Here is a 19,238-nt window from a genome sequence, read left to right as displayed (position 1 = left end):
CTTTATATAGAGAGGATGGGACCTATGAGGTTGTTTTTTCCCCAGTTACATGTGTCACAAGGAGCAAATAACGGAACCTGTCTCCTGGAGCTGTTAGGAGAAGTCAATGTTATAAGGTGGTATAGACACTGTTGCAGAGTGATTGACACAGAACTAGAGCTCAATAAATGATCATTCAATGTTAGAGACTGGATATGAGGAATGGAAGAAAAACTTCCAGGAAATACAGAATGGAAGAGGAAAGGACTGTTAAAAAGTAGTAAATTTATTTAAAAAGTATCAAAATGGATACAAACTATTGTGAGTCGTTCCTAAGCTACTTGCTTTGCAGCAATAAACTATTTCTTTTCCCTTTTCCCATTTAGATGTCATAGGCTCTGCAATGACTTTGGACAAAACCCAGTGTCTCCTGGTCTATGGACAGGTACACACCCTAGTTGCACCTTGATCAACATTACTTCAAAGAAATCAACCAGGATAAGAGAACATCAGAGGCTTCGAATAAGTGATTATGACAAAACAAACAAAAAGCACCAAGAAACTGAAACAAAACAAAAAAAAACTTTTCATATAATATTACAGATAGTGAAAATATTCCAAAAGTGCAAATGCACTTTAAGTAGGGCTTAGAGAAATTCATAGATATGGAGAAATACTATCTCAAGTTACAATAGTGTTTTATAAGTCCCAAACAGTTTATGTGACCCTCATAAACCCTGTCATATAATCAGAGCAAGGGTTATTATGTAAAATGACAGAAGATGAGTTTGAGAGGCTTCAGGACTTGAAAGGACTTACTTATACAAGGGCACACTGGCCAGTGAGTGACACAGTTGGGGCAAAAGGCAGATTTTCCTATCACCTTATCAGGCTTTAGTTTTCTACTTTGTCAGAGGCTGTCAAAAACCAAACCAGTAAGCAGAAGTTAGGAATTTCAGGGGCTCTAAACTTCAAGTCTTTTGTAGCCTGACCTACCCTCTGCAGTCAGAATTGAGAAGGGGGGAGTGTTAAAAATTCAGCTTTCTGGGATATCTATAGGAAAGACTTTTGATCCTGTTGCTTAGTTTCTAAGTCCTGTCTGACTCTTTGCGACCCCATGCACTGTACCCCACCAGACTCCTCTGTCCATGGGATTCTCCAGACAAGAATACTGGAATGGGTTGTCATTTCCTTCTCCAGGGATCAAACCTGTGTCTCCTGCTTGGCTGGCAGATTCTCTGTCACCGAGCGACCTGAGAAGCCCTTAGTAAAGACCTGAAGTGAAAGTCAAAGTGATAGTTGCTCAGTTGTGTCTGACTCCTTGCAACCCTAAGGACTGTAGCCCTCCAGGCTCCTCTGTCCATGGGATTCTCCAGGCAAAAACCCCAATAAAGACCTAATAGCACTCAATTTCTGAGAATTTAATTAAATTAGGATAAGAAACAGCTACACAGCAATAATATGGCAACTATTTTGATTACAGTAGTCTAATAATAATAATAGGGAGAAGGTGAGTGTATGGCCACGCAGTGGTTGCATTTTTCCGCCTTCTTTTCTCTTTCTTTGTTCCTCTTTTTCTCACGAATGTACTGGGGTAGAAAATGAATGAAGATAGAGAGCATTGATACTGCAGGCTGAAAACCAAAACCAAAACCAAACAAAACAACTAGTAGAAATGGGAGAAAGTAAACATTGACTACTTTTTAACACCAGTCTTACTGTCATATAAAGCCGAGACATCTAGTGTCATCCCTCTGGTCACAAAATCAAGGACACAAACATTTGCTTTTATCAGGACTGAATACCCTTTGCTGCTATAATCTTACCTTACCTCCCGACTCCCAGCTGGAGTCCAAGACACATGGTGCCTTAAAAGAGTTCTCAGTCTTCTTAACTAGGGAAGGCTGTTCACCCTTCCTCAGGGTCCTCATCAAAATCCCCATTTCTTAAGAACTATTGATCTTTGGGAGGTGCTGACTTCATTATCTGCTTAGAGCAATTTACACCCAGGTGTGCCAAAGACAGAATCAACTCCTTCAGAGGTTATTTGCAATTTAAAAGAGGCACTTCTTAGAATCTCAGGACTTCTAAGGAGTGCTTTTGAATTGTAAGGCATTTCTCAGCTTCACTGCCCATCAGTCCACAGGAAGGACATATCCCCTCTCCTAGACTTCTTTCCTGAGTACATCAAGTACATGTTTCTCTTTACAGATATGCTAGACTCTCATCTTTAAAAACAACTGCTCCCCAGGGAGAATCAGAATGAAAATGGAAAAAAAATAATACATTATCAGTGAGCATAGGTTGGCACAGTGAATGAATAATGCTTGCAGAGATATATAAATTGACGAATGCAGAGACCCATGCATGTGCATGGGTGTGCATGTATCCATATTTCCTCACAGATGAGGATCTCCCAAAAAATCCTGAAAACCCATATGTCTACACACCTCTTCACAGCCCCTCAAAATATACCAGAAGTCTACCGTGTGACCAGTGCCTCCCTCCCACATTTGCTTTAGTTTAATCTTTTTGAAGAGTTTGGTGTTTATAACACCACTAAGAAGAAGCCAGGAGGGGGAATCAGAGAATTGCTCATTTGGTACAGAAACAAGAGACACACATCCTGCAGAGAAAGCAGGGACTCTAGCCAACCCGGCAGGTAGTCCTTTATCCTGGAGACATCACCCAGCAGGGAAAGAAAATAACAACTAGGATGTTCTCAGAGTTTGAAATAAAAGAGGTCATGCCACAGTTCAGTGATCTGATGTGGATGGATTTTCAGGCTACTTAGCACTAAAGCCCAGGCCCTTTGATCATTGTTTGTTTCACAAATATTTAGGGGTATCTCCTGTATGCTGAGCACTCTAGCAGGCACTGGGAATATCTTGATGAACAAGACAAACTTGGGGGCAGTCTCTCTGAGCTTCACCTATCCCTTGCCTTAAGTGGTAGTATATTATTTTTGCACTAAAGAGTTTTGTTTTACCCATCATTTTAATTACAAAGCCTTGCGTAGTGTATAAAAGAGAAAGCAAATCAACCTATTCTCTATAAAATAGGTGGATTACAAAAGTTATACACAACCAAGAAAAGCGTTTTTCAAAATTACAGATAGAAATTATTCCCGGAGACATTTCAAACTGTGGAATTAATTACTTCTGGAGGATATCAGTAGTTTTTCTAGAGATAGCCTCAAAAATAAATGATAATCTTGGTTGCTTACCTAATTCTTGAAATTTGTCTGTTTTTAATCTCATATGGGGCTGTTGTTTACAAAATAGGGTAATTGATGAGATCTTCAAGTTATACCCACAACACTTTTTTTGATAGTATAAAGTGTAGGTTGTGACTAGAACAAGTTTGAAAAACTGGGTTTGTTCTAATTCTTTTGGGAAGAGTTTACCCAGGTAAGTCTAAAAATATACTATATTCAAAAGCACAAATTTCACCATTTCCACCAAATGCGTTCAGTACTTTTGAATTCTGACTGGCTATTTCTTCCAAGACTTGATAAAGTTCTTTGCTAGTTCCATCAGGGTCCTGAAAAAGCTATTCGTTACTCCAGTTTCCTTACCTCAGCAATAATAATGGTGCTTTTCCTCAAAGATTGCTCTGAGGAGCAAACATGAGTTCAATGATTTGAAACTTTAGAAGCATAAGGCAAACACAATCTATCATTTTTCTGCTCTGTAATCTTCTTTATAATACATCAATTCCATGAAGACAAAGACTTATCTTATTTTTCTTTGCATACTCAGTATCAGCTGATATTGGATGTGTTAAAGTAAATAAACTTTACTTAAATCAGCCTCTAACATCCTCATATTCCTCTTTAGTTTTTATAATGGAGAATGAAGTATTGCACTGTCATTTAAAATAAAATATCCAAATGCTAAAAGATATAAGGTGGTGGACTGCTCTGAGTCCATTTCTATTTGTCCATAGGCACCTCCCTAAAAGGTAAATTCCAGTAACTGAAAAGGAGAGTGGTCAGGAGATCTGAGGTGGAGAACATTTGGGAGCAGGGGGTTAGTTAGGGCAGAGGGGAAGTCTGTGCAGGGACAGGAACCAATGGCAAAATGTTCAAAGATGGAAAAAAAAAAAATAAGAAAACACTAGAGGGATGATAATAGACATCTCATAGCTTGCTGCTGTTGATTATTCTGATTCAGCTTTTAAGCACACTAAAATCCTTGGGATTGTTAGTACTTTTTTGTTTTGATTTATTATGTTTTCTAATCATAACAGTAAATAGCCATTGTTTACCATGTGGAACAATCTAAAGGGGTGGTTCTCATTCCTTTTGGGCTACTTCCACAATAAGACAAATTTTTTACATAGCAACCAAAAGCAGGGAGTAATGGAGGCATACAAACACAACTGAAATAAGGATCGCACAAGAAAATATTTAGCCTCACTGTATGAATGGCCTACTTGAATTTTTTCTGCTTTATTTTGCATCTTTCAGATTGTAGTAGAAATTCACAAATTGATTCATATACCCAAGTTTGCAAAATTGTGCCTCAGAATGCTCTTTGTGAAGGTATTCATAAACATCCACTCCATGTGGCTACACATTAGTTTATCCCAAAATTCTGGACATTTTTTTCTGTTTGTTTTTTTTTGTCTGTAACTTGTCTTTGAGTTGATGTGATTCAGTACAGGATTTTGTTTAAGTATACATATAAGGAAGCTTACTACTTTAGATTGAGAAAACGTAATATTTCCAAGAAGCCAAAAGTGGTAAGAAGTTTTTGTTTTTTACCAGTTTCTTACACTGGTCCTGTGCTCAAAACAAAATGAGAGATTGATGATAATTAGGTTTTATTGAAGAATTTCACTATAGTCTCAGTGATATTTCTGAAAATTTCCTTTTTGCAAAATTAAATAAATAGCTAATAAAATAAACAACTTGAAATACATGCTTTAGTATTTAGAAGTGTTAGTGAGCATTTCTTATCACTCTGTATATTTATGTTGTTCCAATATTTTTTTTTCTTAAAAGGCTTTTATATTGACAATAATTCACCAAAAAATTCTCAAGAATCTAGAATTCTTGGTCAGTATCTCAAAAGTTGGGGAAAACTTTAATAGGGCAGATGGTATGATAAATATATTACAAAATTATCAAAGTTTATATATGGAACACTTATTTTAGGCACACAAACACATACAACATAACAAACAGAGACATAAATATACAAAGAGAGTTAGAGGAAACATACAGAGAATTCTTGACTTACCTAGAAAATTACTATTTGTATAACTAAAATTCAGCTACTTGCTTTCTCAAAAATATATAACATGCTGAATTCTCAGAAGTTGCTTGAACTTATGTTACCTGACATCAAATAGAATAGTCTTCTGATAAACGAAAACTAAAAAAAATAGGTAGCTACATCTTCCTTCTGAATGTGACCACGATGACTTCTGTGAATCTAACTCAAAGGTTCTAAATTTTCTTAGGAAATTTAACAACAACAACAAAGTCATGAAAATTCTACAGATATTTTGGTCAATATTTCAAGATTAGGGGAAAAAACAATCCACTGGCAGTGCCTGTGGTAAGCACAAACTAAATCTCTTGAATTTGTCTTAGAGAAAATACTTTTTATAAATGTTGCTCAAAGTCTTTGCATATAAACTGTGGGAGCACACACAAACACACACAGTGGCATTTAGAAATACACACACAGAATGCGCAAGAGACACTACCCTTCACTCTAACAGAACTCTCTCCCTGTCTGGAAAAGGCTTTGAATATGTAACGCTTTAAAACTATTGAGTAATTTAGGATTTTATTCATAGTCATTATTTAATGTATTATAGACAGAGACTTCATAGACTTACTTTTCCTTGGTTTACACAAAGCCAGAGTCTTAAAATCATTGTTGAAATACATTTTTAGATTTTTTTTTAAAGACTTCATTATTAAATTCTGATAACTACCTCTCTGAGAATGTAGTTCCTGGTAAATGACACCCACTAATAGCACATTTCTTTATTAATACTGTTTCTTTTATAAGTTTATTTATTTCAATACTATTTTTCCTTAAATGAGAAAAAAAAAAAAAAGAAAATCAAATGCACAACAAATGGAACAAGCAGTGATTGGCTGACACCCCACGGCCAAGGGCAGGCTCCAGCAGGTTTCGAAGTAGCAAGGTCATCAGAGTATGGTGCATAATGGAGCATCATATTTGAGTGGAATTCAGCCAAACACAGTAATGTATGGATGTAGACGCATCTGAAAGAAGGAAAATAAAGATTTATGCAGGTAAAAAAAAAAAAAACTCTATGAAGAAATTTCCCCAATGGCTTATGCCCAAAATTGGAATGTTGTGGTGGAGATTTTGGAGAAGAGAATTTTTATTTGCAAATTATGTGTTTGTAAATAATAAATACATCCAGGTGGGAAAAAGTCAACTTGGATGAATCCTACTTGGAAGCTGTAATAGTTTTAAGTTGTTGTTTATAAACAGCATTGTATTGTAGAGTTCAATACAAACATCACTAAATTCCTGAAAATAACCCTTTATCTGCCTTTAGAACATTAATTCACCAGAAGTGATAATTAAGATTAGTTTTAGTGGTTTCAGCTCAATTCTTCTTGGAATGTGATTTCTCCCACAACACTAATGCTAAATAAAGCACTGTGTAATGTTCTGAAACAGTCACTGCTTTAGAAAAGATTCTAAGGGCTTCTAAAATAAATAAGATAGAAAAGCAAAGCTGACTCTCTCTTTATGTATATGTGTATATGTATATACACATACACACGCATATATACGTGTGTATATATATATATGCACAAAGATTCTACTATTTCTATAGTCATAAATGTAAACAAATGGATGACGAGCTTTGCTATAACCTAGAATTTGGTTATATACAGGTTAAACATAAAACTCTAAACAATTATCATAGTAAATTTTCTATATATAACCTCTACTACCATCCTCTTCTAGGAAAAGGAATGTTAAAATATCTGAGGGCATTAGTGGCTATGATAAAGCAATGGTTTTGTTACATTTTATTTAGCTTTAAAAACAGTATAGGTTTTACATTTGAAATTAATAAATTCACCAATTTGTATTTTACCAATAGGTTAAATTTAGAATGAAAAAGCTAGATTGGTAAACTGCCTACCAAGGAAACAATTCAATTGAAAAATAATAAAATGGCACTTTCTTTAAAAAATAGAGGAAAAAAATAGTCCACAATTGTGTGTTAAGGACGCTATTCAAGTAAAGTGCGTCTGCAAAGTTGGCAAAATGAAAAACAGTGTAGAAGCCAAAGGGATCATCACTATTGATGGAAAAAGTAAAAGATCATCCCAGTTAGAATGCATGGAAAGTTTTTTTTTCATAAACAACATATAGAAAGCTTTATTCATTTCCATTACAAATACGTTTTTATTGAGGATATACTAAATGCTATATAGGAGCTTATGTCTACTGTCATTGTTCTGCTAAAATGAAAAATCCTCTTAACTTGTTGAATATATGTTCTAAACCATGTTAAGTTATTTTAATGAATGCCATCAATTGCTATCTTATATAAGGGGGAAAAACTATGAATTTCTGTTAAAAATCTATAAAATTTGGAATACAATTTCCCCAATAATTTTACAGATAAAAACTAGAACCCAAAGCAGAGTTATATATTACTGCTAAAAAAAATCAGTTTTGATAGCCAAATATATAGTTATACCTACATAAGAAAACCTCAAGAGATTTCTGTCACTATTGAAATACATACAGAAAAAGTTACAGAAATTTAATTTTTTTTTTCCTACTGGTAGAATGATTAAAAAAAGAATACTGGACTCTGCATTCCATGAGTTGGACTCTAGTCCACATTATATCCCTGATAATCTTACTATCTCAGTCAAATAACTTGCAAACTAAGCCTCAGTTTCTTCTACAAAGTGAGGAGATCGGTTTGGTTAATATCTTTTAATTGTAAAATGTGATATCTCTAGAAATTTTGACATTAAACATTTGATTATGATATATTTTATGTCAGTTTTGTTTGTGTTTAAAGTTTAAGTCTCTTCTACATATCAATGTATGAATATCACAGTAAATAAGAGCTTAATGGCACCATAGTTAGTTTACATGAATAGGTCTGTTTGTGTGTCTGTATGGGTGTATGTGAGAGAGCAAGAGAGAGAGAGGGATTATGATACGTATTTATCACAGGAGTATGCTTTTCCACATGAGATATGTACTTACTCAAAAATAAAAGATAACAAGAAAGAATGTTTTTGTTACAGTTGTCCAGCTGCATGATTTACTTACAATTATTAAATTGATTTTGTGGTCTTAGGTCAAATTCATTAACTGACTTAGGAGAAGTTTGAGATAAGGTTCAAATGGTCATACCTGGACTTCAAAAAACCCGTATATTCATTGCAGATCAAATCAGTGAATGACCCTTTCCTTGATTCACAGACATCCAGAAAGCCAAGAACTGTTTGGTAGATAGCTCCTGACTAAAGACACTGTCTAACTTTCATCAGTCACTAGCCTCTTGTCTATGATTTCTGGCCATATGTAACAGAAATCCCACCATATGCAGATTCATTCTGCCTCTTCAAAGTGTCCTTGGTCATAGATAGCAGAACCATATTGTAGAAGTAATGCTTATGGAGTTAAAGCAGAAAGCTGTGGTTGGCATCACCATGCAAATGCATTTCCACTATAATACATATGGTATAACATACATTCACAAATAAATCGATACTCAGTTTTCTTAGTGCTTAGAACTGTAATAGATGATGGCAAGTCATTTCTTGCTTCCAAAATCTAAGTAATTAAAAAAATAATTTCTGCCATATCTTTACAAAGTATATAATGGATATATTGACCACAAATTGATCAATTAAAGGGAACATTATTCTGACGACATTCAGCAGTTCTTTTAGGCAAAGGAAACTGTCACTGCAGTTAATATGAATTTTTCTTGAGTATTTCAGGATCAGCTACAAATAGAGTTTTAAGTTCATGTTTATTCAAGCTGTATCCTCTATCTGCTTGCCAAAAGTAAAGTACATTACCTTCCATTTACTAAATAAAATAAAATTTTTACTTGCCAGTATGTTATCTAAATAACATCATGGCAAAGACAAGCTTGACAGGAGTTGAAAATAATATGCAAAGTAGGAACTATAGTTTTATATTGTCTATTAATCTTTTGAAATTATATTATTTTTAAGACAATTGAAAAATACTTAACACGTAGTAAAATGAATAGAAAACAGAATGCTTCTGCTTTCATTACAAATCAAAAGCACAGTTGAACTTCCAGGTCACAAAACTTTAACAACCACCAAGGCCAGATTTACCAAGTAAAGGAAGAATGAAATGAAAAGGTGGATAGGATACTTAATGCTATCAACGATCCCTATTTTTCTCAATTAGACACATTATTTAGTTGAGAACAAGGGCTCTTGTTTGAATTGCAAAGGCCTAAAGTATGAAAACCTGGGCTACGTCATCAAATGTGCGGATTTCTGAAATTATTCCAGTATCTCTGCAACACATTATCTCCCAGATTCTGCCCAGGAATAACTATAGAAGATTGATTTGACTGTCTCTAGAACCCATGAAAACAAACAAAAAAGAGGAGGGGGCGTTTTTTTACAAACTTTCATTTCTACAAAGCTGTTTAACTCATTAGAGCCTAACCATTAACAGAACTTAGGAGCAACACTTATTCTCAAGAAGATAAAAACACTGGAATAGACATCATTTTCATTGTATCACAAATAAGGAACTATAATAAGGTAATTCGGGAAAATTATAAATTAATAAAGGCTTTATGTCAGACAAAATCTTCTATTTTTTAATTAATCCCTACCATATGAAATTTAAAAATGGCAACTCTCAAGATTTTCTTTACATAAATTCAGCATTAAATGGGAGAAATTATAAGAAAACTCTGAATTAAAAAAAAGTTCAGGTTTAATCAAAGAAAATACATTTTGGTTATGTTTAAAAAGGCAATATCTTTTAAAAATAAATATAGAAAATCATCTATCTACAGCACAAACAAAAATGAGAACAAAAAAGATCTCATTATGCCAGATGTCAAAACAGAATGTAAATTTGTAAATGGATCCCTTGTCTCTCCTGACAGCAATACTGAGTAGATGAAGCATATCAATTACTATCACTAATTACATTAAGGGGAATGTATTTCATTTGCCTTTATTTCATTTTAGATCAGCTGTTTATCGTGGTTAAAACTTTATACATCTTTCAAGTGCTTAACAACATACACGTTTTCCAAAGTTACTTTTGGCAAACTGCATGGTTTATTTGAGTGGCTTTGTAGGTTTTCTCTTCTGATATATGGACTTCCTTGTTCAGTTAAGAGACTAACACCATACATTAGTTTATTTATAAGCATATCACTTTGCCTTTTAGACAGGATGCCACCACACTCTTGATATTGGCTGTTTTAAATATTCAAGAATATAGAGCTAACCCTATTTGATGAGTCAAATAAAACTTAAGTGACAGAACAGAACATAGGAGGTAGTTGTATAAAATATCTATAAATCTACCACTTGATATGTCCACTCAAAAGTTTAAGATTACATAATTTAGAATGCAAATGTTAGTCAACCACAGGATACAAAGTTCTTTTAAGATGACAGTGAAGTAAGTATTCTGCATAAAGATCTTTTCACATGCTTTCTCTTAACAAATTATCATTTTCTAAAGAAATCTCTACAACTCTCTATTTGTGGGTTCTATAACTAATGTTATAAAAGTGCTGTTACTTTTAACTGGAATCTTCCTTGTTTATAAAACAGATAAAAGCACCAAAAACAAAATAGAAATCTGCCTCTAAGCCTAGGTAAAGCAATAACAAACATACTTTCCACTTGGCATATTTCAGTTTAAAGGAAATAAGACTCACGTACTTGAAAAGACATCTTTATAAAAGTCATTTAATTCAATGTAGTTCAAACCTGTGTTTTCTTAGATTGCTTTGGTAACTGGATATAAAAGCATACTGTCTATTTCTCCTTATCCAAATAGCTACAATAAAGGAATACATCAAAAACATTTCTTTATAATGCTTATTTTTAAAATTATAGAAAACAACAAGAAATTAATATTTATCTCTTTTCTATACATTTAATGAGCCCATCAATAACATCTTCAATGTGAGCCTAACAATGTGAGGCTATAAAATAAACTTTTTACATTGCCTTAATTAAGATCACACATTTCACATGCAAAACATATTTAATAGAACACTGTTTATTGGGTATTGCTTGACAGACATAAATATGTTTCCTGAAATGTTCTGGCGGTAAGAAATATGTGATGTTTTATTAGCAGAGTTGCTACAGCTTTAGATACAGAAGTTTCCAAACGGTTTTCATTTGTTGTGTGTCAAATGTTGATGGGTGAGAAAAGTAAACTTTGTGAGTTATACACTCACACACATATTACACAAAACAAAACTTGCAAAAATAAATTATATGTTTTCTGAAGTTCACCTCAGAATATACTTTGCTTTTTTTTTTTAGTTTCCACATTTCACTGAGAAACAACTGTGTCAAATATTCCATAAAACCTTTATAGTCTCTATATTTCACAATGCATACCAAAATATTCTCACACACACTACACCAAACATGAACATTTTTGTTACTTGGTTTAAATAATACATGATTCATGCAATTTACTTTTGCTTATGAACTTTTCATACCAAATACATATACTACAAATGCCAACTGCATATCCTCATAAAAGCCTAATTGTATAGATACTGCAATATTAAAATGTAGTTTTTTATGGCATTTACATATCATTAAATATTTTTAAGTCAGCATTTTTGTCAGTCAGCATTTCAATATCTCAGACTTCATACTTCATTTGCATGAATCAGCATCTGCTTATCTGTAAAGTTCTGCATAATGTATAATGTAGCTAAAACTATTTAGTGTCCAATTTGCATAGACAGCAGTAGTAACTTTAGAAATTTTGTCTTTGGATAAAATTATCCACTTAGTAGCACAAAAGAAAAGAATTTTAGGTTAAAACTGACCATCCAAACAATTCACACATATTTATCTGGAAACAAAAAATGTAGCATGAATTAGAATTGTCAAACACTAAGAGAAGCATAAAATACCACTTACAGTGTTTCCCTCTGTAACTTAGTACACTCTGGTATAAGGTGCAAACTATAGTGGTGTACCTTTTGTAAATGTCCTCTACTAAATAAATGGTATAAGAATTACACCAACATTAATTTCCTGCTATTAAAAATTTAACTAATAGCTTTAAGAGTGAAGACAAGACTTTGCAGAAGATGCCCTGTCTTAGATATTTAAATATATGTGGGATGCATCTTACCTGTTTGCTGTATTTGTTATTGGTTTGACAGCTGTACTCAGAGCAGTGATCTGATCCAATTGAAATGTTGTCTCCTGCTCCCACAAATGTATTAGCTGGTGGTAGATCTTGTACGGCCTGGTGTTTTTTTCCTGCAGTTGGTGACTGGGGGTGAAGCTGGACAGTAGGCAAGGGGGAACTAGATTTGTAATGCCTGGCCAGGTCAGGACTGCCAGGCCCACCATTAACTGATCGGTATCGGCCCATGCTTGGGCTGTCTGACAGCTTCTCATTGACACTATCGTACCTCTGTCCATTTGGTTTAGAAGCTTCTACAGTGACAATGCTGCTGTAGAGTGGCTGCTTAGATTTTTTGTTTTTCTTGTCCTTTTTAGGTTTTTTAGATTTGTCATGCTGTTGGGGTGTAAAAAAGTCTTCATGATCTTTTTTGCCAGCTTCATAGCCATTTTTATTTTTGGACCGGCAATATCTTGCCATCACTACAATTAAGATGATTAGAATCACAGTCATAATTCCAGCAACCACCCCAATGACAATACTGAGTCTCTGTTTGCTAATTTCATAGCTTGGGTCACCAGCTATATCCTGGGTGAGTGGGGTGTGCAAGCTTCTGGCTATCTGGGAGTCAATCACAGTTGCATTAGAAACACTTTCATTGACAAACACATGCACCAGAGTCGTGGTAGACTGGGAAGGCTGCCCACTGTCATTCACTTGCACCACCAACCTGTGCAAGCCATAATGCTTTTGGGTGAGTTTTCCCACTAAGGAAACCACACCACTGGTGGAATCAATCTCAAACAGCTTGAAGGGATTCCCTCCCACAATGCTGTAGTTAAGGTCTGCATTGATGCCATCATCACTGTCTGTTGCCAACACCGTAGCTACTACTGTCCTGACGTTACTCGAAGGTGGCAGTAAAGTGTAGGAAATATTTCTGGGAAGGGTGACAGTGGGAGCATTGTCATTCTCATCCATCACAAAGAGAGAGACCGTGGCTGTTGCAGATCTGGGGGGATCTCCTCCATCCACAGCTTTGACTCTGAAAGTGTATGTGGTCTGATGTTCTCTGTCAAAAGACATCGTGGAGTAAATAGTCCCCGTGTCATTTTCAATGGAAAAAATGTTACTGTTCTCCTCTATGTATAGGCTCATCTCTGCATTGCGCCCCTTGTCAGCATCCATCACTGTGACCATTCCCACGGGGCTGTTGGGCTGTAAATTTTCTTTCACATAAAAAGTAAAGACGTCCTGCATGAATTTAGGGTCATTGTCATTCTTGTCAGCCACCTGAACAATCACTGTGGTGCTGCCCTGTAGCACTGGGACGCCTTTGTCTCTGGCGTTAACTTTAAACTCGTACCTGTCGGTCTGCTCGCGGTCCAGCATGGTATTGACGAGGATGTCCCCAGAATCGGGATCGATGGCAAAGATCCCCATCACGGAAGAGTCCAGCGAGTAGGCGATTTCAGCGTTTTTCCCACTGTCCGCGTCTGTAGCCAGCACCGTGGCTACCCTCTCTCCGGGGATGTTGTTCTCAGGAAAGTACACCTCCACCACTGACTGGCCAAAGACAGGCGGGTTGTCGTTGGTGTCTCCCACCTTGACAATCAGGGAGTTGTTGCTGGAGAGACTGGGGCTGCCCGAGTCCACCGCTACTATGACCACGTTGAACTCCCTGGTGGTCTCATAGTCCAAAGGGGCCGAGGTGTGCAGGAAGTACTTTTTCTTGTTCTGGTCGCCCTCTGTGTCACTGGCCGGCTTGAGCTGGAAGGGCACGTCGCCCACCACGGTGCAGGTGACCACTCCATTCTCGCCTTGGTCTCGGTCAGACACCTGTACCAGGGCGATGGGGGTGTCCACCAGAACGTCCTCGGCCACGTTGGCCACCCCGTCCTTGAGTGGGATACGCCCGATCTTGCGGATTTCAATGGACGGCACATTGTCGTTCTCGTCCTTGATATTAAGGACCACCGTGGCTTTGTCTGTCTTGGGAGGCTGCCCGCGATCGCGGGCCATGACCGTGAAGCGCAGCTGGTTCACTTCCTCGCGGTCTATACGGTGCAGGACACTGAGCCAGCCGGACGTCTCGTCTAGGCGCAGCAGCCGCCGCACGGACTCGGTAGCCGCCCCGAACACATACTCAATCTGCCCGTTGACCCCCACGTCCAGGTCGGCGGCACGCAGCTGCAGGATGGGGGTCCCCGGGGCGCTGTTCTCGGCCAGGTCAGCCTCATACACGCTCTTCTCGAAGCGGGGGCTGTTGTCGTTCACGTCGGTGATGAGCACCCGCAGGATGGCCTGAGAGGAGCGAGGCGGGTCGCCACCGTCGCGCACCCTCAGGGTCAGCTCGTAGGAGTCGCGCTGTTCGCGGTCCAGCGCCCCCTTCACGATCAATTGCGGCTGCTTTTCGCCATCCGGGGTGTCGGCCACCTGCAGTTCGAATACGCTGCTGCGTCCGCCGGGGCTGGTCCCGCCGCCGGCTTCTGGCGCGTCCAGCCTCCTCTTAGAGCCCCCGGGGCCGCCGCCGCTCCCGCCGTTCCCGCCGCCCCCGGGGTAGGGGGCGCTGTCGGCAGGCCCGGCGCGCCGGCCCTCGCCGCCGCCGCCGCCCCCGGGCTCCTGTAGCAGCTCGTAGCGCTCAATGCCGTTGCGGCCGAAGTCGCGGTCGGTGGCGGTGGGCAGCAGGTATAGAGTGCCCACCGGCCGGTTCTCCTCCACCGTGAGCGTGAGCACGGGTGACGGGAAGGTGGGCGTGTTGTCGTTGATGTCGAGCACGATGACCCGACCCTCGAACAGGTCCACCCAGCTCTGCGAGGGCCCGATCACCGAGACCTCGAAGTCCAAGAAGCACTCGTTTTCGTCGAAGATCATCTGACACTGGGGCAGTTTCTCGCGGTCAATGCGCCGCTCGCTCGTACTCAGCTCGCCGGTGAGATTGTCGATCTTCAGGTACTCTGAGCCCGACTCGAGGCTGAAAGTCACCTCACCGGAGCCGGTCACGATGCCCAAGTCCGAGGCGACGTTGCCGATGCGGACGTCTGCTGGGCCCTCCTCGGCCAGTCGGTACCGGAGGAGTTGCTTGGCGGCCGCTAGGCTGAGCGAGAGCGGCAAGAGGAGACAGCAGCCCAGACACCAGGCGCGCGCCCATCCCATGGTCCGCATCCTCAGCATCTTCTCCTGCTGCTGCTGCTACTGCTCCTTCTAATTACGGCCCCTTGGCGCCCCCCTCCTCTGGGGCCCGTGGCCTGCCCTCCTCCCAGTCCTCTCCCCTCTCCGGGAAGGAAAGAAGCAAGAGGGAACGTAGGGAGGGGGCAAGAGCAGCGTCCAGAGTCGGCCAGGGGGGACCAGCGATAGATCCTTCTTTTTTTCTCTCTCTCTCTTCCTCTTGCTTCTTCCGAAAGTTATTGTTTCATAATTTATGCAATGGGTGCTAATCGCCCGCTAGCCAGCCGCCGTTCAGTCGCAGTACTCACAGTTCACGGGACACTGCGCGCCGCGGGCTCGGCGCCCCCCCAGAGTCATACCCGCAACCGGCAGAGGAACCCGGGCTCCCGTCACTGCTCAGTCGGATGGGGCTGGAACCGCTCCGGCAGGCGGGCGGTGGAGCCGGGAAGCGGCCGGGAGCGAGCCTGCAGCCTCCCCCGCCTGCCAATCCCGCTCGTCTTTGCTGCTACTCGAGTTGAGTCCAATTCACGTTCCAGCCACTCACTCCAGACCCAGCTTCTGCTCCGACTGCCCAGGCAAACGTGAGTCGCTTCCTGCAAGAGGTGCTAGGGCCAGCAACAAGCCAGTCTCAACTCCGACTCCGATCAGGCAGCGGGGGAGCCAGTCAACAGATCGAGAATGAAAAATCCCGGCAGGTCGCTTCGGGCACCATGCAGTGGAGACGACTCGAGTCACACAGCGGTCCGCGTCCGGGTTCCCCCCGTGCGCGGAAAAGCAGCCCGAGCCATCTTCAGAGACGCCCTGAGTGTCGGTCCCGTCTCACCCAGAGAGCTCGGGTTTCTCTTTTTTCTTAACAACTCTGCGCAAGGTCATTAGTCTCGAAGCCGCCGCCTGAAACCGCAGCAGCCGTTCGCCCGCGGGGGTGAAGGCTGAGCCGTGCGCACCGCGCGGTGCCCAAGTTTGGGTTCGCAGCCGCAGAGTCCGTGCCTTTCCTCACCTGCATTCGGCCCGCATGTCAGAGCACTGGGATCTGCAGCGCTGTGCGCGATTCAGGGAGGAGATTGCAGCCTCTCTCTCTCCCCGCTCTCTCTCTCTCTCGATCCCTCCCCTCCCTCTCTCCTCCTCCTCTCTCCTCCCTCCTCCCGTTTCCCCTTTCCCCTTCTCCCACTCCTCTCTCCCTCACGCTCCCTCTCCTTTCTCCCAGTCCCAATACAGGCAACTCGAGCTGAACTTGATCCCTTTGCAGTTCAAAGGTGAGCAAACCAGGCTTGGTGGGCAGGCGACGCTGGCCTGGCGAAAGACCCCAGCCGGGCTCCCCCAACGGCAATTAACAAAGATGCCCAATTCTGTCCGGATTTCCGAAGAAAAGCACAAGGCATGGGGTGGGGGGAGGTGGAGTCAGAGACAGCTGCCAAGAAGCTTTAAAAAAAAAAAAACACACACACACACACAGTTTGCCAAGGGGAGAAAAAGTGCCAGTCGGTTGTTGCCTCGGAAGTGCCCTGGCACGGCGGGTGAATTCCGCAGTTGTCTCGTCCCCTCTGGTGTCTGGGAGAGTCTAGTGCTTGCGCTCCCGCCGCCTCTTTGGCTGCCACGGCTCTAAGACACTGAATGGCAAGTGGGAAGCTCCAGCTCGCCAGCCGCGAGCCGGAAACCCGCAAGTTTGCCCAAAGTGATGGTTGCTGCTGGGAGCTCTCTGCCTTGCTTGAGGCTCAAGCTTGTCCCTGACGCTACTGCGGCGGCGGTAGCAGTGGAGCCGTGGAAACTACACACTCAGAGAAGGAGGGAGGAGGACCGAGGGGGAGGGAGACAGGAGGGAGCACTAGCCAGCCGCCCCGCTCCGGAAAGCCCAGCTTCAGCTCCGGGGGCCACTCCAAGTGTGCGCAATCCTATCAAGTCACCCTTAAGCCAAAGCTTGTCCCTCTCCCTCCCCAGCAAGGGCAGCCGCTGCCTTCTGGGGGAACTTGCTTTCCCTCCCTGGGGCTGGTAAATTTCCTTCTCTCTCTAGCTAATGCCGAGAGCGTGTGTGAGAGCGCCGAACCTGTGTCAGCAAACGTTTCTCCTTCCCCTTCTCAGAGTATGTTCTTCATCCCTGCCCCCTACTGTCTCTGGTTCGCGAAGTAGCTTCTTGGTTAAGGCTTGGTCAGCTGTGGCTTCGGGGACCCAGCGTGTGGCCAGGGAGCTTACGCTGGTGTTCTGAGAAACCATGATGGGCTGCAGTCTTTAAGAGAGAACTGCGAACTCCTGAGAGAGTGGGACAGCGATCCTTTTTTGGGAGCGCAGAGTTAGGAGGGTTGGGGTTTGGGGAGGGGGAGGGTGCTCTGTCTTTGTTTAAATGCTTGGCATTCCTGTCGCCGTGCTTGCTTACGGGGTAGACCGTGTGTGCGCGCGCCTGGGGAATAAACACATGTTGGAAGCCTCGATATTATTTTCTAAGCAGAAACCTGCAGCTTTTAGTAACTGGCAAAGTGTAGCGTCACCTATCTGGATAAAAGGGAAATAAACTTTAATGTCAACTTTGTGTACCAAACTGTCCCTCGCTCCTTTTCTCTCCTTCTTTTGACTTTGTGCCACTAGAACGTAGATGGTGTTCCCCCACGCGAGGCTTTCCCAGCTTTTCAGACACTGCCACCGCAGCTCGCCTCATCGGATTTCAAGTCTGGTCGCGTTTCCCGAACTATAGCCATTTACTCTTCATTTATTTCAGCGGCAGTTAAACAAGGGGGCCTAGCCAGGATTGGGGGGGGGGGGGCGGTTGAAGTGGGTAGGAAATACTTGGAGGGAATTCTTACCATCTCACAAAAAGAATGGGGGCTGCTACTAGGTTTTGGTTAGTCCTCAGCCGGTTTGCTCAATTTAAAGGCATTAAAGGTCCTCCACTTAAAGGAAAATTTAAAGCGAAAAGAAGAAAAGAGAAAGAAATACGGCCAGAGTGAGTACTCTGCCTTTACGGTACCTATGTGAGGCGGCGGAATGATTTAAAGACAAACACCAATAAAGTCTTTGAGCAGACGTAGCGCGCGGTTGTTTAGCCGGGCGCAGCCAGCAAGAATGGGGGGCGAGGCGGCAGAGATTTCCAAGCATTCCCTATGGGGGATCGTAGAGGTGCGGAGGATGGAGCAATCGTGGTCTGTGCCAGGGAGCTGGCGAGTATTTTCCAGTCTGCTAAAACAGCAGCACTCTGGGGGTAGTGGCTCCTCCTCTGAGGCCTGGCCGGGAATCCGGCCTTTCCATCCGCCTCCCCACCCCCTGTCCCTCCACCTCCTACCCCTCGCAGGCACCGGAGCCTCTTCGCTCTATATCTGCAGCATCAGCGAGAACTGCTCGGCGCGCAGACTCAGTGCTCACCGCCGCAGTCTAGAGCCGGGGGGCGGGGGCGGGCGCCGCAGCGCAGAAGCGGCAGGCTAAGTGTCAATAAAGCCAAATTCCCCTTATATTGAGCAAACTCTGGTTTATCAGAACGCTGCCTCCCTGAGACACCCAGTCCCGTTTTGTCCAGGGTCCAAGACGGAAGCCCGCGCATTCCAATACGCGGCAATATGGTGCAGTAAACTCAGTCCTTTCGCCGCCTTTCCTAAGATTTTGCAAACTTCGGGCAGCCGCGTAGGCAGAGACACTGTACACTCCCTCTTGCCTCGCCAGACTGTAAACTTGAACAAGCCTGTGCGCCCACCGCTCCGACGCGCAGTCTTTAGGCGCACACCAGCG

General features: G+C 41.9%; 1 protein-coding gene across 9 annotated transcripts in view; it reads right to left on the bottom strand.

Moving 5' to 3' along the window:
• The window catches only part of PCDH7 (protocadherin 7), a 475,887-nt gene extending 457,838 nt beyond the window's left edge, over window positions 1-18,049 (bottom strand). For 8 of the 9 annotated variants that reach the window (XM_061419861.1, XM_061419863.1, XM_061419865.1 and 5 more), the window contains exon 1: window positions 12,366-18,049. In XM_061419861.1, the coding sequence (XP_061275845.1) occupies window positions 12,366-15,536 (3,171 nt within the window). In that variant the 5' untranslated portion in view covers window positions 15,537-18,049. Of the gene's footprint in view, window positions 1-1,385; window positions 6,230-12,365 lie in introns of those variants that run through there. The other variant, XM_061419869.1, reaches the window with a different exon arrangement.
• Window positions 18,050-19,238: the final 1,189 nt, after the last annotated feature.

This window comes from Bos javanicus, chromosome 6, assembly GCF_032452875.1.
Source record: "Bos javanicus breed banteng chromosome 6, ARS-OSU_banteng_1.0, whole genome shotgun sequence".
In the NCBI taxonomy this organism is placed as follows: domain Eukaryota; kingdom Metazoa; phylum Chordata; class Mammalia; order Artiodactyla; family Bovidae; genus Bos; species Bos javanicus.
This window is presented reverse-complemented; position numbering and strand designations above follow the sequence as displayed.